Here is a 25,164-nt window from a genome sequence, read left to right on the forward strand (position 1 = left end):
CTGAACTTGGATCCCCAAATATTTGAAAGTCCAATTAATGTGAAAGCGTGAGTAGTCCCCGAATTCCTGGATCAGCCCAAAGGCAGCCCAAAGTGCGGGACCGGGGTCCTGAAGGTACAGTAGCATGTCATCTGCCTATAATGAGAGGCGTTCTTCCAACCACACAACCCAAAGGCCGGAAAAAGTGTCACTTGACCGCAACCTAGCAGCGGGGTGCTCTATGCCTAGGGCAAACAGGAGGGGCGACAGTGGGCATCCCTGACTAGTCCCCCGAAAAATAGGAAAGGGCTCTAAAATAATGCCGTTCACCTGTAACCTCACCATCGGCTCAATAGTCTCACCCAGGAGATAAAAACAGGTCCAAACCCATAGGATTCAAACAGATAGAACAAATAAGGCCACTCTACAGAGTCTACTGCCTTCTTAGAATCCAAGGAGGCCACTACCCTAGCCCTGGAGTTGTCATGCTGAGTTTGAAGGTTTACAAAGGATCACTCCTGGTGTTAACACCTTCCCTTCCAGTGTCATTAGTACAGTGACAGTCCATATTTTTTTAGTTTATTATTTAATATTTATTAGTGTCACTGGTCCCCAAAAAGGTGTCTGATTTGTCCGCCACAATATTGAAGTCCCGCTATAAGTCGCCGATAGTCGCCATTACTAGTAAAAAAATAAAAATAAATAAAGATATTCCAGTGTTTGTAGACGCTATAACTTTTGCGCAACCCAATCAATATACGCTTATTGGGATTTTTTTTAGCAAAAATATGTAGCAGAATACATATTGGCCTAAACTGATGTAGTAAATGTGATTTTTTAAAAAAAAAAATATTGGGTATGTTTTATAGCAGAAAGTAAAAAATATAGTTTTTTTTTCTTCAAAATTGTCTGTCTTTTTTTGTTGATAATGCAAAAAATAAAGACCGCAGAGGTGATCAAAGACCACCAAAAAGAAAAATCTATTTGTGGGGAAAAAAGTACAACATTTTTATTTGGGTACAATGTCATACGCAAATGTCAGTTAAACTAACACAGAAAAATGGCCTGTCATGAAGGGGGGGGGGGGGTAAATCTTCTGAAGGTCGAGTGGTTAAATAGTGGTTGTGTATGGGTGATTTTTGGAGAATAAGAATATAGTTTAGTGTCACTTTAAATGCCTCTGCCTAACTTTTATTATATACATAAGGACCCTGGTAACTTCGGAAACCTGGGGTAATGTGCAAATTTAACTGAGAAGGTTATAAATTGGCCCACCTTTTTTCACGACTCCCTATTAGTTCCTGAAAGTGACAGACGAGTACAATTGCCAATGGGTGGTTACTAGAGGGCATATGTAATAAAGTTCCTGGTCTAACCCTCTCCTTCATCAAAAAAAAAAGTTATATATTATAATTGATATATATATATATATATATATATTTATTTTTTATTTATTTTTTGTTTAGTTAGAAAAAGACGAAAAGGAAAGAAGGTCAAGATGCAACATGAAATACAGGTAAGAGTTTATTAACATAAGTAAGATCTATACTTTTCGGCAGACCTGCCAACTGTATGGGCATGGGTTAGTTGAAATATATCAGAATGGGGTTTGGTTGGATAAAGACACTGGCTGTATGTAATGCTTTATAAAAATCCAAAGTCTTTCTGACAAATGAATAAATTGACAGAAGTGAGGGACAGAAGAAATGAGTGCTGGGCCTGTGAAGGAAAAGGATAGGTAAGAGGGACGATGGTGTGGTCAAGCCTAAAGACCAGTAGGGACAGAATCCATTCCAGACGAAAGAAAGTGAAGAAGAAACCAGGGGTACCAAACAGCAAGGTATTTTTACATTGTATCAGACAACTGAGCCTCTACTTTTTTGTACAAAATAGTCTGCGTGATCCTGGATTTAGTTTCAACTATAGAAACATTGGGATATTTCCATGTTTTACCAATCCTCTGCTTAGCAGCATGGACATGGACCAAAAGTTTAAATTGTACTTTAAACACACCAGATGGTCTGACACAGCCCTTGTACACGGGGTCGGACATTCCAACAACAAAATCCGTTGTATTTTTTCAGACGGATTTTGTCCGAAAGTGGTGTTGCATACACACGGTCAGACAAAGTTGTTGGAAAATCCGATAGTTCGGAACGGGGTGACGTTCGGTCATTGCGACAGGACTACATTGCGGCTAGTAGGCAATAGCTTTGGTCTTGTAATTTGATCTGAGCATGCGTGGCACTTTGTTCGATCGGAATTCTCATGTTGTCGGAAAATTTTATATTCAGCTCCAGTGGCGGCCCGCCCATAGGGGGCGCCCGGGCGCCGCCCCCCCTCTCCCTAGGTGTAAAAAAAAAAAAAAAGTTAAAAAAAAAAAAAAAGTTAAAAAAAAAAAAAAAAAGTCATTTAACAATTTGACATAGTGTACTGTGGCGCCGGTCACAGTGCACTATGAGAAGCGCCACGTCGATGCAATCACAAGATTGCATCCATGGCGCTTCATTTGCGGGTTAAAAACCCGCCTTGCGGCGCACTGCAGAACGCCGACTAGCTTCCGCCCGTAAAATCACTGTGATTCTACGGGCGGGAGCATTGTCATTCTTAGACAGGCAGTCACTTCCGGCTTTCGGCTGCTTCACAAAACCCGGAAGTGACGTCGGCAGCTTCGTTCCTTAGCCTGAGCGGAGCTGCCAGACAGTGAGACAGGTGAGTCACCGCATAAAGGCTTTCTAGTTTCTACTTTGTTGAGAATGTTCATGCATTTAGCTAAATGAATGCAAAAAGCTTTCACAGCCAGAAAGGTTTCCCCAGGCCAGGCGACTTTTGCCGTGGCCAATCAGAGAATGAGCTCTGAAGGGGGAACTCCACGCCAAATTTCTGAAAAAAAATTTGACGTGGGTTCCCCCTCCGAGAGCATACCAGGCCCTTAGGTCTGGTATGGATTCCAAGGGGAACCCCCTACGCCGAAAAAACGGCGTGGGGGTCCCCCCCAGATCCACACCAGACCCTTATCCGAGCACGCTACCCGGCCGGCCAGGAAAGGGGGTGGGGACGTGCGGGCGGCCCCCCCTCCTGAGCCGTACCAGGCCGCGTGCCCTCAACATGGGGGGGTGCCTTGGGGGAGGGGGGGCGTGCGGCCCCCCCACCCCAAAGCACCTTGTCCCCATGTTGATGAGGACAAGGGCCTCTTCCCGACAACCCTGGCTGTTGGTTGTCGGGGTCTGCGGGCGGGGGGCTTATCGGAATCCGGGAGCCCCCTTTAATAAGGGGGCCCCGGATACCGGCCCCCCCACCCTATGTGAATGAGTATGGGTACAATGTACCCCTACCCATTCACCTGTGAAAAAAAGTACAAAAAAAAAACACAACACAGGGTTAAAATATTTTATTGCACAGCTCCGGGGGTCTTCCGTCTACGGGGGTCTTCTCGCCGGACTCCTCCGCTATCTTCTTGTAGCTCTTTTGCCAGCGGAGGAGCCCGGCTTTCTTCCTCGCCGCCGGCCTCTTCTTCCGACTTCGGGGGTCTTGTCCCCCTCTTCGGTTCTTCTGCCGGGCCACCGCGCCTTCTTATAGCTCTTTTACAGGCGGTGGCCCGGTCTTCTATCGCCGCCGCCGCCGCCGCCCGTTCTTCTTCTTCTTCTTCTTCTTCTCCTTCTTCTCCAGGAGATGTTGCCTCGACGATCTCCCTGGCCGGAATGCCAGGGACGCGCTGCGCTGCCACTTATATAGGGACAATGGGGCGGTGTCACATGGGTTGATGTCACATGGGTTGGTCACATGGGTTGATGTCACAGTCGCCATGTGACATCAACCCATGTGACCAACCCATGTGACATCAACCCATGTGACACCGCCCCATTGTCCCTATATAAGTGGCAGCGCAGCGCGTCCCTGGCATTCCGGCCAGGGAGATCGTCGAGGCAACATCTCCTGGAGAAGAAGGAGAAGAAGAAGAAGAAGAAGAACGGGCGGCGGCGGCGGCGACAGAAGACCGGGCCACCGCCTGTAAAAGAGCTATAAGAAGGCGCGGTGGCCCGGCAGAAGAACCGAAGAGGGGGACAAGACCCCCGAAGTCGGAAGAAGAGGCCGGCGGCGAAGAAGAAAGCCATGCTCCTCCGCTAGCAAAAGAGCTACAAGAAGATAGCGGAGGAGTCCGGCGAGAAGACCCCCGAAGATGGAAGACCCCCGGAGCTGTGCAATAAAATATTTTAACCCTGTGTTGTGTTTTTTTTGTACTTTTTTTTCACAGGTGAATGGGTAGGGGTACATTGTACCCCATACTCATTCACATAGGGTGGGGGGCCGGTATCCGGGGCCCCCTTATTAAAGGGGGCTCCCGGATTCCGATAAGCCCCCCGCCCGCAGACCCCGACAACCAACGGCCAGGGTTGTCGGGAAGAGGCCCTTGTCCTCATCAACATGGGGACAAGGTGCTTTGGGGTGGGGGGGCCGCACGCCCCCCTCCCCCAAGGCACCCCCCCATGTTGAGGGCACGCGGCCTGGTACGGCTCAGGAGGGGGGGCCGCCCGCTCGTCCCCACCCCCTTTCCTGGCCGGCCGGGTAGCGTGCTCGGATAAGGGTCTGGTGTGGATCTGGGGGGACCCCCACGCCGTTTTTTCGGCGTAGGGGGTTCCCCTTGGAATCCATAACAGACCTAAGGGCCTGGTATGCCCTCGGAGGGGGGAACCCACGCCAATTTTTTTTTCAGATTACATAAGGGGAGTGTTTTATGAGAAGTGGGAGGGGCCAAAAAGATGGGCGGGGTCATGATGGGCGGGGTCTGGCTCCCCCCCATCCAAAAACTTTACCAGCCGCCATTGTCCAGCTCTCAAACTTTGTTGGTCAGACATTCCGACGCAAAAAGTCAGATGGAGCCCACACATGGTCGGATTATCCAACAACGTGGTCCGATCGGACCTTTTCCGTCGGAATGTCCGACCGAGTGTACAAGGGCACAGAGAAGGGCATATTCCGCTGTGAGAGGGACTTTCTGGCCTTTCAATGTATTTAAACGTGAAAAGATAGCAGTCCAGAATTGCTTGTTGGCAGGGTTTACTGAGGGGACCTGGAGAAGCGGAGTGCTCATGCCCTTGCAAGATAGGTCAGCCCTCTCCGATATGAATGCCACTTCTTCTGAGCAGACGTTTAAGTAACTTTAGTGTGGATCACTCTTTTCTTGAACTAAACACCTCACATAACAGTTCATTAGCACACTTCTCCCTACTGTGCAGCACTTCTGAGTTGGTGCCGTGTAGCATGCACTGAACTCCACCAACCCAGCAAACTTTCCCCTCATCCCAGTGACATTGATACCCATGTTCAACTCTTCCTCTCCACTTCTAAATCTGTATCCCAGGAAGCTCTAGCATTACTGACTTGTGCTTTAATATTCCAAGGCCTTACCCCATCTTCTGTGACTTCCAGGCTGGGTCCCTAGGAAGCCCCAGTACTGAATTCAAACCCAAGTTGGGGTACCAATCTGTAGGGAAGGAATCAAGCACACAGGCTCCTTTGCAACTGGGGACCTCCATCACCTGTGCCAAGTCACCTCAAGTTCCTGACTGGCTAGCTTCTATAAAGCACATAGGCACTAGTAAGGTAGTCTAGTGTTTCTCAACTCCAGTCCTCAAGGCGCCCCAACAGGTGTTTTCAGGATTTCCATTATTTTGCATAGGGGAATTGATCAGTTTCACTGCCTTAGTAATTACCACAGCCATTTCATCTGAGGGAAATCCTGAAAACATGACCTGTTGGGGCGCCTTGAGGACTGGAGTTGAGAAACACTGCTGTGGTCATTTGAAATGACAGCCCACACTTTACAATTAAACAATATAAGGGACCTATCTACAAGCTTAGGGCATAACCACCATGTGTGATACAAGATTGCCATTGTTTGTATTTTTTTTTTTTTTATAACAGGATGTAGCCAAGAACGGCAATGCGGTTCCACTGGTTATACAAAACCTTCCTGTAGAAGACATGGATGATCAGGATATCACTATGCAAGGACTGCCTGTGGCTCAGGAACAGGGAAAAGACTATCACATGTCACAGGAGGAAAAATGATGGCGCTCAAGCAGAAGTTATTTAAACGGATTCCTATATTTTTAATACTATTACAAAGGCGTCACTCATGAGACTGGAGCCAAGTCAAGAAGTAATGTAAATAGATTGTTATAGTTTAAAAATGTTGTTGTCTTCAGGTCAAGATGAGATTTGTCTGCATGTGAGAGACTAGCAAGACCAGGGCAAAATAACAATTTCTGTGTGGAAATGCTGAACTGGTCATAAGGTATCTATACACATGAAGGATAAGACAATGTTTCTATGTAGGGCTTTGGACTTCTCACTTCTCCGGTTGTATGCACATCTACTGCATAGAACATCTTGTCCATTTAATATGTAGGTAGACATACCTCTGAAGTTATGTATGTCCTGCAACCAAGCCATGCATGTACAGTAAGTACTTTCTGAAGCTCTTTCTGAATTCTGAAGCTTCCCTCTGATAGGATGTAACTGATAGAGGAAGCCTCCTACCTACAGCAAAGGGATAGGTCTAGGATTGCTACCATTACATGTTATTGCCTGACAGGCCAGGTAGGACTGTCCGCTCATCTTGAAATTTTTGAGGTATGCAAGCTTTTTAAAAAAGTTAAGTCCACCTTTTACAAAATAATAATACATTTGCAGAAAAAATGTGCAATTATTATATATTTTTTTGCAAATGAGCATTTTCAACCATAATCAGTACATTGTGGGCGCAATGTCAGGCCCTTGTAGACTCTACTTAAAGCTTTATGTCTGTACTAAGGCGTGTACTTTCAGTTAAATAGCTAGAGAAAGTATCAATGGACTTTGAGTGTGATGATCACCACTTGTTCTATTGAAATTACATCTGTCCGCCAAGGAGATTGCGATGTCACCGCCACGCCTCTTCACCTCGTCCAATCAGAGAGCGCTTTGCATTCATGAAGAAAATGACAGCGCTTAGTGGCGGCTGGTGCTCAAAATTTTTGGGGAGGCGCAAACATTTTTTGAAAAAAAATCATCAATTGTAGCCCATCAAACGCTGCCACTGTGCCCTCGAATGCTGTCACTGTGCCATCAATTGCAGCCACTGTGCCCATCAAACGCTGCCACTCTGCCAAATGCTGCCACTGTGCCCATTAAACGCTGCCACTGTGCCCATTAAATGCTGCCACTGTGCCCATTAAACGTTGCCACTGTGCCATCAAATGCTGCCACTGTACCCATTAAATGCTGCCACTGTGCCCTCAAATGCTGCCACTGTGCCATCAATTGCAGCCACTGTGCTAAAACACTGCCACTGTGCCATCAAATGCTACCACTGTGCCCATCAAACGCAGCCACTGTGCCATCAAATGCTGCCACTATGCCCATTATATGCTGCCGGTGTGCCCATCAAATGCTGCTAGTGTGCCCATCATATGCTGCCAGTATGTCCATAAAATGCTGCCAGTGTGCCCATAAAATGCTGCCAGTGTGCCCATCACATGCTGCCAATGTGCCCATCACATGCTGCCAGTCTGCCCATCATATGCTGACACCCCGCTACCAACTCCACCATGAATGGATTGCGGGAACCCCGGGCCCACTCACACCATCCCCCGCGCGGATGGATCCCGGGACACCACCGTGCAGGAGGCACTTACCTTGATAAGATGTCCTTTTCTCCGGCGTCTCCTCTTCAGTGAGCTTCATCTGCTCTGTCCCACTTCTGCCAAAGCGCTGAGCATCCAGTAGGGACACCTGGCGCTTTGGCCAATCAGGAAACAGGTCTCGCTGACCTGCCTCCTGATTAGCGGGGAGGCAATGCGGTGTGAAAATAGTGAATATTAATTTGCTGTGGTCACACAATTGGGTGGGATCAGGGTGCACTCTCTGCAAACCTGAGCCCAACTTATTTTGAAGCCTATTAGAGCCTCTGGCTCTAATCAGGTGCTAAAAAAAATACACAACCTCCTGCCCCCACCATAGGAGTCAATACGTCCCGCATCCTGAAAGGGTCGGGCGCATGGATAGGTAGGCCGCAGCAAGAATGGGGGGGGGGTGGTGCCCATGCGCCCACAATGCATGGGCCGCCACTGGCAGAGCTAGCAATCCCCTGTGTTCACTAAGCTGCAGGGCACAGGACACAGAAGCTATCAGTGATTGCAGTAGTGACAGTGCCTACTACAGTGATTTCCAGTAGCCAGATATGACATATGCATACTTACATTGGTTGACACTGGACCAATATAACTGTCCATAAATATGCAATCATAAATTTCAGCTTTAAAGCAGGTGTTTTGAATTAAAATGAAAGGTGTGGTCAGTAAACCTTTTTCCAGCCCAAATCTTATATCTGGACTATGATTCAGTATATACTGTATGTAGTCATTGTACAGATATCAAAAAATAGACCCTCATCACTGTCCTCCCTTACATCAGGTGTTCCCATTAAAGTACCCTTTTACACCAGGTGTCCCTATTACAGTGCCGTCTTATATTAGGGACGCTCCCTTACATTAGGTGTCCCCATCACAATTCCCCATACCTTTTAGTGCCAGGCAAGAGCCAGGAGGCAGAGGTGGCTGCATGTAAAGGTGGAGGAAGTTCCACTTCCTTCCTCATGTTATGCTGGGGGCGGACCATGCATATGACATCATTGGTTGTTGGAATGCCAGCCGTCCTAGCAACCAATGACTGCAGAGGAGGGGGAACCTGTGGACAGGATTGGGTGGCAGTCCAGATCGGACTGTCACTCGGTTTGGGTCTGGACCGTGGTTCGCCATTTATTGATAGGTGTATCTATGGTCAAAATGTTAAATATATTAATTTCCACATAATATTTAAATTAGGTCTAGCCTACAACTATTAATTTGATTGACCTTGAAATTTGAAAACTTACTTTTTGAAGAATTCCACACATTTACTTCCTTGAATTTGGTGACATGTATTCACTATGCCATTTGAGTAAGCACTTTTGTGTCACAGATTGCACAGAGCCTGCCTTCTGAACTACAGAGGATAGTTTCATGAGGCACAGTCGGTACAGACACCAGATCACATCTGCTTGCAGATAGCAAGGTACCATGGGATATGTAGTCTTTAGAAATGGAAAGTAAACAGCAGAGGAGAATCTGCAAAGCATACAGGGAATCTGGGAAATTGTAGAAAGATGTACAGTAGATAGGCAGAACTCACAACAATAAAGGAGATTTTCATGTAAGTTTATATTGGATTGTCAAAAATAACTAATTGTATTGTATTGATTGTATTGTTATTACAATCCTGATGTTATAAAATAAAAATGGATGCTGTGACGATAGATATCCTTTAAATCATTACTTCCTTGTAGTATCCTCTCAAAATTGTCTTTGAGTAGAAATAATCAATTTCAGTGGTTTGTGTAATTTATGCAATTCATGAAGAAATGTAAGAAATAAATGTGTGTGTACTTTAACATAACGAGTTAAGTGATATTTTTATTGGTTAATTAAAGAGGACCTTTCAGTAACCTTTACAAGTCTGCATGAGTAAATTCCTGACTTATCGCAATATACAGCTGTGCAGATAATGAGGTCTGAGGAACCCAGAACTGAACAAGAAACACGGGACAGCATTATTGCTCTGAAATTTGCAAGCCCAGGCAGAGACATTTTTAAAATACTTTTTTTAGAAAAGGGTTCTAAAGCCTCGATGTTTTTACCTGAATGCATACAGGTAAAAAACTACCCATTATTTCATTCCCCCCTTCTCTAATCATATACCTGAGCCTGTCAGTGATCCAGTGCTGTGTCTGGCTGCAGTCTTCTCTCCCCCTCTCTTCCTTTTCTCACAGGGACACAGGCAGCAGAAGGAGTTATTGGCTCCTGCTGCTGTCAGTCAAATCCAAGGAGCAGAGAGGGGAAGGAAAGAGTGCTGGACAGCCGCACACCGATACAACACATTTATTTGTAAATTAAAATCCAAAACAGTCAGTCCATATGAGGCAGGGGCAGAGGCGAATAACTAACGTGTTTTACACCGTATGTTTGTGCTTAATTATAGCTGAGGGTGGGGAGTGGGCCGAGCCACACTGTGTGTGTCTATAGACGTACACAGATCGGCTCTGGATCAAGCCTGCAGGTGTGCCAGAACAGGAAGTGGCTTCCTATGGTGGCATACCGAGAAGAGGAGGAACAAGGAGCTCTGGCGGGGAACCCCAGAAGAGGAATATCAAGGCTGCTCTGCAAAACCATTCCACAGAGCAGGTAAGTATACCATATTTATTATTTTAGGAAAATAAAAATTGAGCATTTACAATCATTTAGCCTACATCCTATTCAGCAGAGGCCTTCCCTTAAGCTTCACAGGACTTTTGGCAGTGCTATTAAGACTTTTAACTGCAATGTAAACAGTCATTATCAGCACCTAGACATAACATCACAACCCAGAAATTTGTAATGGCATATTGTAAAACTGATAATAACAGCTTTCTAGTTTATAATGTCTTTTGACACGATCTAGGTGCACTTAAATACTAGCAGTAATTAAATCTATTAGCAGAGGCTATATGGCATAAACTCGTCTAGCCTGCAATTAAAGCGGAGCTCCATCCAAAAGGGGAAGCTCCGTTTGTTTGTTCCCTCCCCCTTCTATTGCCGCATTTGTCACCTTTCGTGGGGGGAGCGGGTACCTGTTTTTGACAGGTACTCCTCCCCACTTCCAGGGGACCCTGCCATGGCCCCCGGAAGTTCGGCACCCCTCCTCCTTCACCCGCCGCCAGGCCATTCAAAAAGCGCAGTGCTCTTTGCACATGCACAGCAGGAAACGGTCTGTGAAGCCGCAAGGCTTCACTGCCAGTTTCCCTTACACCCGAGAGCCCTCAGCTGGGGTGCCGACATCATGGGATCCCTGGACAGGTAAGTGTCCTAATATTAAAAGCAGCTACAGTATTTGTATGTAAGGGCAGGAGCTCCTCTTTAAAGTGTAAGTTCACCTGTACAGAAAAAGTTGTAAGGTGAACTTACATAGGACCCCCTCCTTATCCCCCCCTCCCCCGGTCCCGCTGACCTAGAAATATATTGTTTTGAGCCCCGGTATATCATCACCAGGAGTCCTGGGCTTAGAAATCCCCTCAGCTGAATGTCCAAAATGTCCTTCCTCAGGACGGACGTTTTGGAACATTTGAATTGGTCAGCAACGTCACATGGGCGGCGCTAACCAATCAGCAGTCGCATAGCTCGTCCTGTCAGCTGATAAGAAGAGGTGTGGATGCCGAGGGGATTTCCAAGCCCCAGACTCACTCCTGACGCTGGTATACCAGGGCTCAGAACGGGAGATTGCTGCTGTCAAGGTCAGCAGGACTGGGGGTGGGGGGCGAAGAGGAGGTTCTGTGTAAGTTCACCTTACAGATTTTTCTGTAAAGGTGAACTTACCCTTTAAGTGATAAACATTTTGAGTACTTTGACCCCCAAAATGCTCCATCCTAAACTACCATAACCAAGATCTACACATAATTCACAAATACTGATATAATAAAGCTATGGTAATAACAAACACCTACATTACTATCAAGCAAATACCAAACACCCCTATCTTACAAAGTGCCGGAATGGGGCAACTTACTTCCTCTGGGGAATCCACTTGTACGAGATCCCTCATGATTGGTTTCTTGTGACTTAAAGCGACACTAAGCTCTGGTAAAAAAATAAAAAATTATATTGATAAAATGATAAAAGTGACATTAAAGAATGCTTGATGAAGTATAATCAAACATTTTAGAACTTCTAATTCCCCCAATTGAGTCGTCAATGCCGTCTAGAAGTTCCACTAAAAACTGGTGCAACTGCAGGCTCCGGAAAAAATGCACATATGCCAAGAATAATTCTAAGGGCCAGTGACTCTGATAATCCAGTTCAGACTTATCCTACATTGAATTAGACTCTGCCAGACCTAAAGACCAGGAAAATTTAATTTGTATTCCCATTTATTTTACTGTTAAAATATATTTTCTGTAAAGTCTTTGGCCGCGTACACACGGGCGGATTGTCTGCCCAACTAAGTTCGTCAGACAATCCGACAGACAATCCGTCCTACTTTTGAATGAACGGACTTGACCACACACGATGAGCAGACAGTCCGCCGAAAGCTTGCGCGATGACGTGTACGGCACGTACGACGGGACTAGAAATTCGACGTCCAATACACTGCAATGCAACCTTCGGCGTGTAAATCCTTTCTGAGCATGCGCCATACTTAGTCCGTCCAACTTGCCTACACACGAGCGGACTGTCCGCTGAAACCAAGTTTGGACGGACAAAATTACGGAAATTCCGAAAGACTTAGTCCGCCAGACTGTCCGCTGAAAAAGTCAGCTGAAGCTACACACGAGCGGATTGTCCGCTGAAACATGTTTCAGCGGACTAAGTTGGGCAGACAATCCGCCCGTGTGTACGCGGCCTTTGTCTGTAAATATTTTGTTTGTACCATTTTTCTTGTCTTTTCATTAAATTATATCTAAAATCATTAAGTATTATTTTTTTTTATCCTACACTAAAAATTAAAGAATCCTATACTTTATATTTTAACCTCTGTTATATCCCTGTCCAGCTTGACAGCGTGTATTACAGAGGTTTCCTTAAATTCCGAATGGCTATGGCAGAAGTGCGTGTTTCTGTGAAAACACATGGTGGCAGCTGTTTTGTGTGTGTGTAAAGGGCTAACTGCAAAGTCATCTGACCTCAGTGTCGATCGCTCTCAGTCTGCTGGTACTTAGATTGTTAGCTAGAAAATCTATGTGCAGGCTGAGGCTGAGAGTGCCATTGTCATATCCTGGTGACAGCAGCAGGTTAATTACCCAGCTATAGTCGCATATTCGTGGCTGCAGCTGGAATTTGACACCACCATTGTTACAACAGTGACAGTATAATTTTTTTTAAAACGCCACACATTTTATTATTCATCAGTTCACCATTTTTGGCTAGAAAAGTATTTAAAACAGTAGGATATTCCATATTTTCTGATAACAGAGACCCTGTAGAATAAAAAAACGATAGTTACAATTCTTTATGCTGCACAACATTTGCACAACTGTAATGAATTTTATAGTCCCCAATTTTTTGTACAAAATAAAAAATAAGATTGTGTTGAGTAAATAGATGCCAAATGTATCAGGAACACTTATGCCGCGTACACACGACCGGACTTTCCAACAGAAAAAGTAAAGCCGCGTACACACGGGCGGACTGTCTGGCCAACTTAGTCCGTCGAAACACATTTCAGCGGACAGTCCGCTCGTGTGTGGGCTTCAGCTGACTTTTTCAGCGTGCAGTCTGGCGGACTAAGTATTTCGGAATTTTCGTAATATTGTCCGTCGTACTTTGGTTTCAGCGGACAATCCGCTCGTGAGTAGGCTAGTTCGACGGACTAAGTATGGCGCATGCTCAGAAAGGATTTACACGGCGAAAGGTTGCATTGCTGTGTATTGGACTTCCTATTTCTAGTCCCGTCGTACGTGCTGTACACGTCATCGCGCAAACTTTCGATGGACTGTTTGTGCATCCGAGTGTGGTCAAGTCCGTTCATTCGAAAGTAGGACGGACTGTCCGTCGGATTGTCTGACGGACTAAGTTGGCCATACAGTCCGGCCGTGTGTACACGGCTTCAGACCAAATCATTTCATCGGATATTCCGATCGTTTGTGGGCTTCATCAGACTTTTTTTTTTCAAAAATTCTGACGGACCTAGAAATAGAACATGTTTTAAATCTTTCAGACGGAATCAATCCCTATCGGGAAAAACGTTTGTCTGTATGCTATTCCGACGGACCAAAAACGACGCAAGGGCAGCTATTAGCTACTGGCTATTGAACTTCCTTTTTCTAGTCCCGTTGTATGTGTTGTACGTCTCCGTGTTCTAAACAAACAGACTTTGGTGTGATCATGTATAGGCAAGTCCGTTTCAGCAGAACTCCGTAGGAAAGACCGTTAGAGTTTATTCTGATGGAAAAACTAGTCGTGTGTGCGTGGCATTAGGCTACCCAAAATAATCAATGTGCCTTTACAGCTCATCAGTTTAGAGCAGGGGTCTCCAAACTTTCTAAACCCAGGGCCAGTTTACAGTCCTTCAGACTTTAAGTGGGCCAGATTGTGGCCATTGGAACTTGAAAAAGTCCCGTCGACAGTGGGAAAAAAACAATGCCCCTTCGTTAGTGTCAGTGGGAGGAATTGTGCCCCATCATTGGTGCCATTGGGAGGAATTCTGTCCCATCATTGCAGTCATTGGACCCCATTGTTAGTGTCATTAGGAGAAATTGTGCCCCATCATTGGTGTCATTGGGAAAAATTGTGTCTCATCATTGGTGCCATTGGGAGAAATTGTGTCTCATTATTGGTGCCATTGGGAGAAATTGTGCCCCATCATTGGTGTCATTGGGAGGAATTGTGACCCTTCATTGATTTCTGTGATCATGGGGCGTGATTCTTGAGATCAACAGAAGATCAGTGTGAGTGAGGAGGATATTCATGGTGCAGTCTGCTCCCAGAGCCAGCAGAGAGAGTGGGAGAGTGTAGAGGTGGGCGAGGTGTCTTGTGACATCATGACTCTGCCCACTGATATCCGGCAAAGAGACCCACCCACTGGGGCTCCTACTGCTGAGGGGGTGACATTTGCAGGGTAGAGATGCATGCAGGAGGCTTGCATGTATATATACATTAATACTGTCAGGGAACTCACCATACGTATGCCCGTCCCCATATAGCGACAGTTTCCCTTTGTTCCAGGCGGCATGCGCGGTGTCCCCGTCAGAGGCGTACGAATTCCAGGACGAACGGACGTATGCTAATTCGAACACGTGGACGTACGCTAATCCGAACACGTGGACGTACGCCAATCCGAACACGCGAAGACACCCGCGCAAACTGAACGGATGTACGTATTCACGCACGGACGGTCACTTCCACCAATCCTGGCTCACTCCCCTCTATATAAACAGGATCCTGGCCTGACATCAGTGCTGGATCGTCTTCAGCTACTCCTGTAGACCTGATCGTTGCTCCTGTGACCTTGCTCCTGTGACCTTGCTCCTGTGACCTTGCTCCTGTGACCTTGCTCCCGTGATCCTTGTTCCTGTGACCCGTTCCTGACACCCGCTCTTTGGATACCCTGTGCTACTATCTCCTGGACTACCTTTGACCCCGGCTTGGACTTCGACTTTGGCTTGTCTCCTGAATCTGTACCTCGTTTGCTTGCACGTTGCCAGACCCTTGCTTGTTCCTGATTACGCACCTGCCTCCTGTTATTGTACCGCATTGCCTGCCAGTTGCCGACCTTGCCTGTTACAGACACGCAGTGCTTCCTGCACACCTGCTGATCTTCCGGTGCCTACCTACGTGACCAGTCAACATCTCTTCTACCGTGAGGACCCAGCATCTCCAAGGTCTGCTACTTCCACCTTCAGGCACCTGCACCCTTTCGTGTCCTCACGCTCCCTGTCCCCATCCTCAGGGGCGTGGAGACCGGAACCGTGCGAGAGGCCACCCTCAGCAGTCTGACTCCACTGTAAGGTACGTGACAAATACTGTGCCATTAGTTTATACTGGGAGAGTGGTGAGTTTACATCTACATTAATATCTCTCCTCTGGAACTCCATTAAATACTCCACCTGCTTGATATCTCCCCACCTTCCTCTTTTGCCTCTGATTAACTGTCCTTTGAGGATTCTCCATCCCAGGTGGGAACAAAGTTTTCAATGGTGGAGACAACGTGGCCTCACCACGGTTCATTCTCTACTCATGGCCAGAGGATTCTTTTCATTTCAATACTTACGGGACTCTCGCAAGATACCAGAATCTGATTATTTTCACTATATACAAATCCGCCACTTTGTGAAGTCTCTTACGAGGCATCACAAACCCCCATTATTGTCTACTGTTTTGGAGACCAGATGTAGAGCCAGCACAAACACTCAGGACCTGATCTCTTTGTGTGATGTTATATTTCTCTATATTGAACAATACTGGACCGAAAACCCTCATGTACTGTGATAAATGGATAAAAGACTTTGGTTCTGATCCACAGCCAGGTGACTGGCGTAAAATGTGGGAGGCCCTGTTGAAATCCTCTCGCAATGTCCTTGCTCTTGGAAATTATTTTAAAGTTATGTGTTGTTGGTACTCTACCCCATCTAGGATCACAAAATGTCTACCATCGTACCTGTCCAATTGTTTATAAGGTAGCCCAGATTTGGATGATTTGAAACGTATATGGTGGACCTGTCCTAAAGTCCGGAGGTTATGGATCAGGGTGTACACAATGGTCAATACGGTCCTCCATGTGAATTTGCAGAGAGACCCATGAGAGGCACTTTTACATTAACCTATCACAGATGCTACCCATCGGTAACATACTCTAATCACTCATATTTTTGTGAATACAAAGCAAACGATAGCGCAGTCTTGGAAGACACTGCTTCTTAGCTTTGAAGAGGTTAAGAACCGGGTTCACGGTATGCTCAGTTTAAGAATCCCCTGTGGTACCCTTCTCCTTTTTTCCCTCCCCCCATCCTGCTCTCTTTCTTTCTCTGTTTTCTCTGTAGCTTGCCCTTATGTGCTTCTCTCTCCCACTGCTGAGCTCATGTATGGTCCAGATGTACAGGTTAGGCCATGGCTGCCTAAGTTATTATTATTTTTTATTATTATTTTTTTCCCTTGGGCCAGGCCCTCCACCCATATCTTTAATTTGTGCTATAGAATTGTGAAGACATTTGTGGTTTTAACTGCACAGTCTTGCCACCATATTCTGAATGCCGTTTCTTCTCTGGAATCTTTTTGTGCACATATGATCCTTAAGTCTTAGATATTCATCCCATTTTTACAAATTGATGCTCTGCACGTTTTGTATTATCCATTTTCAGACTGTTGTGGCTCTCATTTTGTACATTTTAAGTGCACACTTAATTTTTGTAATGCTTTATTTCTCTTCTTATATTGTAAAACTTTAATAAAATCTCAGGAAAATAATCTGCTGCTCAACATCAGCAAAAGAAAAGAGTTAATAGTTGATCGTAGAGGAGCGAAATTAAGGTCCATACCCATCTGTGTTTATAGATGATGCAGAAGTTAAGCGAGTGAATCAATTTTGGTTTTTCAGAAAAGGTATTTCATAAGATCTTTCATGGATAACACATATCCACCTTGGTGGGAAAGGAACAACAATATCTACACTTTCTAAGGATACATAAGAGGGCAAAACCTTTAAGAACTCAGCTTTAAGATATAATGGTGCAGTCCTGTATTGGGTTCCAAAAACTCCACAGGACATTATAGAAATCAAGATGCTCAGTATCAAAGATATTGAAGAGAGGAAGTGTCTTTGCAAAGCTCATGGCATTTGTGATGGATAATATTAATTCCAATTATAGCTTATTTAATTTGTTGCCTTCAGGCAGCTATTATAGAAGTATTAGTTGCCATACCACCAGATTGTAAAGTGTTTTATTCCCTAGGGCTATGAGACCAAGTTTAAATATCATAATTGCTTATAGTAGTGCATGGAAGGAAGCTGTGTATTATATATATATATATATATATATATATATATATATATATACATACACATATCTCTCTCTCTCTCTCTCTCTCTCTCTAAAATATATATATATATATATATATATATATATATATAGAGAGAGAGAGAGAGAGAGATTTTTTCAGAGGTTATTATACTTTATGTTGGTATTTGAACAGAATAGGTAATTAGTCAAATGATCAGACAGGAAGTAACTAAATCTTTCAGTTTACAAAACAGATGCAGTTGAAATCAATAATGCACAATAGGTTTGGGATGGCAAAGAGCATGCATACAATGCAGAATAATACAAAACAGATTATGAAAGTTTCACAAACATGGATTCCTCACAACAATGTGGCTCAGCCAAGGAAACATTTGGCTGCATAGTGGGACTCTAGCTGAGAATCACTAATTAAGCATACCTCCTAACCTAACTTTCTGAGCTGAGAAAAAGGGACACTTTTAAGCACAAAGTATGTAGGTAAAGAACATGCCTCTGCCACAAGGCCTGTTATGCAGACCACAGAAAATAATAATAATATTCAATATAATCATTGGTTTATCCACAATTCTTTTTTCAACATTACTTTTACTTTAAACTGGCTTTTAAATTAACAAATTAAATAATTTAAAGGTTGGGTGAAAGATTTAGTGCAATAGGAAATTTTCATAGTTAAATAATGCATTTTTATATAGTGATCTATAAAAAGAGCAATGACTGGGGAGGAAAGAGGTAACAAGAGATTTGATTTCAAATGTGGGGCCATTGGGCGTTGCCTATGTAAACCAGTTCAGAACACAAACAGCTACTGCAAATAACCTCATATACAGTATCCCTCTCATTGAAGTCCAAGGTAACTCTGGTAAAACAGGAGGACAAAGAACAAAGGGCCACCCCACTGGAAATGGAGTACTCTAGTAGCAATTGGCGGTTGGGCGAGGTTTCTGCCAGCAGTAGCTGGGTCTGCTTGAGAAGCTTCTCGCTCTTAGGATCCTACCCAGCTGCCCACATGCCAATTTGTGGAGGGTCTCTCAAATGGCTGCAGATAACTTACCCAGCTACATCTGCCTTTTCTGGTGTGGCCTGTCTGAGCTGCTAGTTGGGGAAATCTGAGACATTTATCTTCCCTGTGCATGTCCAAGGACCCAGAGAGTTGTGTGAGAGTTAAAGAGCCTGTGCCCGCACCTGAGCTACACCCCACTTGGAACTTGCTGTCCCTTACAAGTTTGCAAATCATTTAAATTCATCTTGCTTAAAGTGTACAGGGGGTCTCTCACAGTTAATATTTTGGAGTGTCCTAAGGACTGAGTCTCAGTTCCATCTTCTGGGGAAAGAGGCGACATGTCTCTATCAGGCACCTCAGTAGATGCTGCTTCAGAGGGCTGCAGAGCGAGCATGGACTTGAACTGGGTGACCATTGGGTTGTGTAATATTGTCAGGATTCATGGCTTCTCCTGGGAGTCTTGGAGATAATAGTGACAGTGCAGGCGGCAACAATTATTGACCCTCTGGTAAGAGAGAAATTTGTGACTCATGAGCTTGGACAGATTCTTCAAAAGCCCCTTATGGGCCTCTTTCTTGGTCTCAATGAGGTTGAGAAGTTTGGGGTATAAGCACACCAAGTTTTCTTGGATTCCTTCCCTCCAGATATTGTAGATTGTCAAAGTTTGATGCTTCTAACTCTACTTACTACACCCATGACTGGTCTTTGCCAATATGTTGTACTTCGGACAGAAGTCACTTCTGAATCCAGGAAGTCAGAGTGTGTTCAAGTTCTTCTACGGGTACTATGGGCCATAGATCTTTGGGCCCCCACTGAAAGTATGGCGAAACATAAGGTAGAGTGAGTGGCCTGTTGGGGAATGCACTTTATGTTTGTATTTTTAGCAATTCAGCTTTTTAGCACTTGCGATTCAATCTCTCATATGTCTCATTGCCTTATGGATCATACAGGGTAGTGCACAACTTCTTAATATCTAGTTAGTCAAAATAGGGTCTCTGGCTTAAATGTATCTACTGTGGACGGTCATAAGGAATGCAGAAGTGCTTTCACACCATCTGGGTGGCAGTCTTGGTGGTCTGATCGCAGATTGGTACTGCCAATGTAAACTTGGTAAAGTGGTCCACTGTGACTAGAACGTGATTGGTATCCATCTTCTAATATGTTGAGTGTAAAAAAGTCAATGGTCAGTATTTCCAGTGGGGCAGACAGATGTATTCCAAGTCAAAGGTTTACTTTATAAAAAAAATTTGCGCTGAAGGGTAAAATCCCTAAACCAGCAGCTAGAATACCATTAGATACAAAATGGTAATATCAAATAAACGCAAACTCAAGTGCAGTGCTCATGAAACAAAACCAAAACAAAACTCATATCAGTCCAGTTTATGTGTCTAAAGTAGAATGTCTATGCAAACAAAGGAACTCCACCATGAATTGTAAATTAAATAATCTTCGAAAAATGTTAAAAACTCCTCCAGGTGAAAAAAAAATAACACATTCCATGCTCCCACACCAGTGCCCAGATCAAAAGCATACCTCATTTGATAAGATATTGATAAGATAGGAGTCCATCCTCTGTGAAAATGAATAATATAGAAATAGGGCAGGTAAGATGATCCACATAATACTGGGCTTGGAAAAGCAATAATGGTAAACAGAAATTCTGGGCGATGTAGTCATAATGAAAAACAATGTTGTCATCTTCTCATTCCCCCATGCTTCTCTCTCCTATCTGTATTCTCCCTCCCTCTTCCTTCTTCGGAATCTCTGCTTTATGGGTCTCTGAGGCCTCCTCTGATTAAATGATTTCTTCCTTTTCAGCAGAAAAACTAATAAGAGCCTCGAAGGATTTTTCTTTTGACTTGAAAAAAAAAGAACAAATATCTTAATTTGCATCCACCCTGCAAACTAATTGGTGGAAAATGAAACTGGTGAAGCCGCTTAATTAAATGAGGACAGAGTGAAATCCGACCAGATCCTGATTAGCTAGCACATTAATTCAGTTTGTGTGAATTTAGATGAGGAGGGAGCGGAGGAGAGGAGGGAACGGTAGACATGGGATGTAGAGAGGTTAGAAGAGGCCGTAGAACACAATCCACAAGTCATCACACAGCTAAAATGACATGGAACAGCAGGAGGAGATGTACGTGTTTTGACACCATCATAAAATTAGAAGCCGGGTTTCAGTTGTTTTAACTCTTCGGGTTCTTCAGATTTCCCTGGCTGGCGAAGGGCTTAATAGATTACAAAAACTTAACTGTGATTCCCAGTCTTCATCAACTTGGCAGCTGCAGTGGATTTCCTCAAATAGGAACAGCTGTTCTGCTTAGAAATCCATTGATGATAATTATCATCTGCATATTTTCACTTGAGGAGGCGCTATAACGGGGCCTGCTTAGTGGAAGGAATCAGCGAGAGAACATTATCAAGCACGAGTAATTAAACTGTATGCTGTTAAAGGAGCCCATATGGGAAAGAACTTCTTATGTGAGCAATCTTAAGACCTACTTTCTCAAAGGAATATAGTATAGATCAAGAATAAATATAATGGGGGGGATTTACCAAAATGGGAGCAGTTGTGCATAGTAACCAATCATCTTCTAGCTTCAGCTTGTTCAGTTCGGCTTTGAAAATGAAAGGTAGAAGCTGATTGGTTGCCATGCACATGCTCCATCCAGATTCTGTTTGCTTCAGTCTTAGTAAATTCTTCTCAATGCATGAAGTGCTCCTGTGTGACAGTCTAAACGGGTTCCAGATCTAGTTAGTATGTGATGCACAAACCTCAAAATAAAAGAGTTAGCCGAATCCAGAAAGCAGTGGGCAGGACTAGGTGTGGTCAGCTGCTGATTGAAAAGCTACAGGCTTGTAAATCAACATTCACATTACTAATAGCCGCACCTCCTGCACTGTCCTCTCACCCCCACTGTGGAACAAGCAGTAAATCCATGCTGTCACCCCATCACAATAAGTTGCATGAGGTCGACTTCAATGTAAGGATCAACAGGTATTTGTGGGAGGAGAGCTGAAAGTGCAAATTAATTAACATTTAAAGTAGTTTCAAAGTCTCAAGGTTTTTTTTGGTTGCAGCAGATTTTTTACCTAAATCAGTCTCCCCCCCCCCAGCCCCCCAATACTTACCTGAGCCCCATCTTGATCCAGTGATGTGAAGTGCACGAGAGCAGTGGCTCTCCCCGGTCTCTCCTTCCTCATTGCCTTAGACACAGCAGAGGAAACCATTGGGTCATGCTGCCAGTGAGCCAATGAGAAGAGGGCGTGGACACTCAGACCATGCCTTGGGAAGGGCCAGCATAAATGCCGCCATAGAAAGCAGCTTTTTTTTTTGGGGCAATTGGCAGGGAAGAGCCAGGAGTACTGGCAGGGGACCCTAAAATAAGAGGAACTGGGCTGCGAAGCTCTATTAGCATGTAGCCGCTCAGATGATTGTTGATGATTGTTTTATATTGTATGCTGGATTGCTTATACTAATAAATACTACACTATGAGGACTATACCTGGCTCAGTTGGGTAAGCATTTGTTCTACACAGTTCTGTAATCTACCTCTCCGTTTTGGGTGGTGAAACTTGGCCAGAGGCACATCCAGTATAATACTCGCTTAAAGAGGAAGTAAACCCTGATGAGTTTACTTCCTCTTTCATTCCCTGCAAAGGTAAAGCATAATGGACTACTATGCATCGCATAGTAGTCCATTATGTGTCACTTACCGGACACAGGAGCCAGCGAAGTCACCACTGTCCCCTGTAGTCCGGCGCATCCATCTTCTCGGTGGGTCTCGCTGCTCCGCCGCTGTCATTCGGCATAGCCGCGATGATGTCACTCCCGTACATGCGCTACCGTGTAGGTTTAGGAGATATTTCTTGGACCTACAGGTAAGCCCTTAATCTAGGTTTACCTGTAGGTCAAAGTGTGTTGTAAGGGTTTACAACCACTTTAAAGGGACTGCTTCCAGAGGAGAGGTGGAGTTGCCTGGATGACCACATTAAACATATTTGCTGCTTTTGATGCAGCCATGTGCTCTGGTGAGTCTGGAGTGTTGGTGGTGAATGCACAGTGGTGGAAGTTTACGGGTCACTTGTTGGATCCAGACAAATACCAGGGGAGAAGCACTGCACTTTATTTATAATATTTAGTGATAACACTTTTATGTGTAGTTCCACGGACTGATCATTCTTACCGCATAGAAGATCTTTGGAATTTATGAATGAATTATACACTTTTTATGTTTAACTTGTATCTATTTTTGGGTGGATTTATATTGTTTTTATTGTTTATTACATAATTTTAGGATTAGATTCCTTTAGGCGCTGCACTTTATACTTTGTTTGGCATATTGACCTCTTGTGCTAGCTGCTAATATCTCCCACAGAGCACTGATTTAGTACATCACTGTCTATTGTTCCTGTTCCTTTTTCCTGTAAAGACCGGAAGTTCAGGGAGTCAGTACTGAGACAGCAGGAGCCAGCAGTATTGAAAGTTGTAAATTGCAATTGCTGAGGTAAGAATTTTATTAAATAGTGAAAAAGGGGTTTTTGTCAGCCAGAGATCTGGGGAGCAAGGCACCCAATCCCAAAAGTTAAAAGTATATGAAAAGGCAAATTGGGAGATTTTTAAGGTGCCAGACACACCTTAATACCTTAATGTGTTCTTCCTGTTTTCAGTGAATATCTTGTACAGTAATTAAAAAGTCTCATGAAGAAGCCATCTTCTGGCGAAACATGTTGAGCAATAATCGCTGTACCATATACCTGGATCACATGTGATCTTTATTCTTAGTATTTTTTGCTAAGTATTCTAAATAAAAATATAAAAATATTCTAAATAAAATGTAATATGAATTTTAAATCATGATGTAGTTCATTGTCTGGCACCTTCAAACGTTTTGCTTTTTCATACATTTTATTAAATAGTTAACAGAGGAATTTGTATTTTAATATTCTCATAAAAAATGCTGAGCATTGAATGCTACTTTAAGATCTAACAATAATCATTTTATGCAAGGGCTTTTCTCATTGGAAACAGATTGAATGACTTGTTTGGGTTTGTCCCTACATTGCATAGTTTTGTTAAATCTTGGGGTTATTTCACACGGCCAGCTGGGGGGGGGGGGGGGGGGGTAAAAACAGACAGTTCATCATTTTTACCGAAAATGACCATCCACCTTTAAGTAACATGAGGAATGTGGAAAGTCCCATGGGCACTATATCTACAGTATCTCACAAAAGTGAGTACACCCCCACATTTTAGTAAATATTTTATTATATCTTTTCATTTGACAACACTAAATAACTTACACTTTGCTACAATGTAAAGTAGTGAGTATACAGGTTGTATAACAGTGTAAATTTGCTGTCCCATCAAAATAACTCAACACACAGCCTTTAATGTCTAAACCGCTGGCAACAAAAGTGAGTACACCCCTAAGTGAACATGTCCAGATTGGGTCCAAAGTGTCAATATTTTGTGTGGCCACCATTATTTTCCAGCACTGCCTTAACCCTCTTGGGCATGAAGTTCACCAGAGCTTCACAGGTTGCCACTGGAGTCCTCTTCCACTCCTCCATGACAACATCACAGAGCTAGTGGATGTTCGAGACCTTGCACTCCTCCACCTTTCGTTTGAGGATACCCCACAGATGCTCAATAGGGTTTAGGTCTAGAGACATGCTTGGCCAGTCCATCGCCTTTACCCTCATCTTTTTTAGCAAGACAGTGGTCACCTTGGAGGTGTGTTTGGGGTCATTATCATGTTGGAATAATGTCATGCGGCCCAATCCCCGAAGGGAGGGGATCATGCTCTGCTTCAGTATGTCACAGTACATGTTGGCTTTCATGGTTCCCTCAATGAACTGTAGCTCCCCAGTGCCGGAAGCACTCATGCAGCCCCAGACCATGACACTCCCACCACCTTGGCTGTAGTCAAGACACACTTGTCTTTGTACTCCTCACCTGGTTGCCGCCACACACGCTTGACACCATCTGAACCAAATAAGTTTATCTTGGTCTCATCAGACCACAGGACATGGTTCCAGTAAACCCCGTCCTTAGTCTGCTTGTCTTCAGCAAACTGTGGGCTTTCTTGTGCATCATCTTTAGAAAAGAGTTCCTTCTGGGGCGACAGCCATGCAGACCAATTTGATGCAGTGTACGGCATATGATCTGAGCACTGACAGGCTGACCCTCCACCCCTTCAACCTCTGCAGCAATGCTGGCAGCACTAATATGTCTATTTCCCAAAGACAACCTCTGCACGCTGAGCATGTGCGCTCAAGTTCTTTGGTGACCATGGCGAGGCCTGTTCTGAATGGAACCTGTCCTGTTAAACCACTGTATGGTCTTGACCACCGTGTTGCAGCTCAGTTTCAGGGTCTTGACAATCTTCTTATAGCCTAGGCCATCTTTATGTAGAGCAACAATTATTTTTTTCAGATCCTCGGAGAGTTCTTTGCAATGAGGTGCCATGTTGAACTTCCAGTGACCAGTATGGAAGCGCGAGAACGATAACACCAATAGTGATGGACAAACTTCCGATGGGACGTGGCCAAAAGTTTGCGAACCGCAAAGTTGACTTTAATGGCAGGCGAACCTTAAAAACCTCCAGGTCAT

General features: G+C 44.4%; 1 protein-coding gene across 2 annotated transcripts in view; it reads left to right on the top strand.

The window, feature by feature from the left end:
• CD40 (CD40 molecule) overlaps nt 1–9,456 on the top strand; it is a 170,341-nt gene extending 160,885 nt beyond the window's left edge. For both annotated transcript variants that reach the window (XM_077459246.1, XM_077459247.1), the window contains exons 9-10: nt 1,446–1,495; nt 5,905–9,456. In XM_077459246.1, coding sequence (XP_077315372.1) covers nt 1,446–1,495; nt 5,905–6,051 — 197 coding nt within the window. In that variant the 3' untranslated portion in view covers nt 6,052–9,456. The remainder of the gene's footprint in view (nt 1–1,445; nt 1,496–5,904) is intronic.
• Nucleotides 9,457–25,164: the final 15,708 nt, after the last annotated feature.

This window comes from Lithobates pipiens, unplaced genomic scaffold, assembly GCF_037356315.1.
Source record: "Lithobates pipiens isolate NorthernLeopardFrog02 unplaced genomic scaffold, aLitPip1_a1.2 Scaffold_28, whole genome shotgun sequence".
NCBI lineage: Eukaryota > Metazoa > Chordata > Amphibia > Anura > Ranidae > Lithobates > Lithobates pipiens.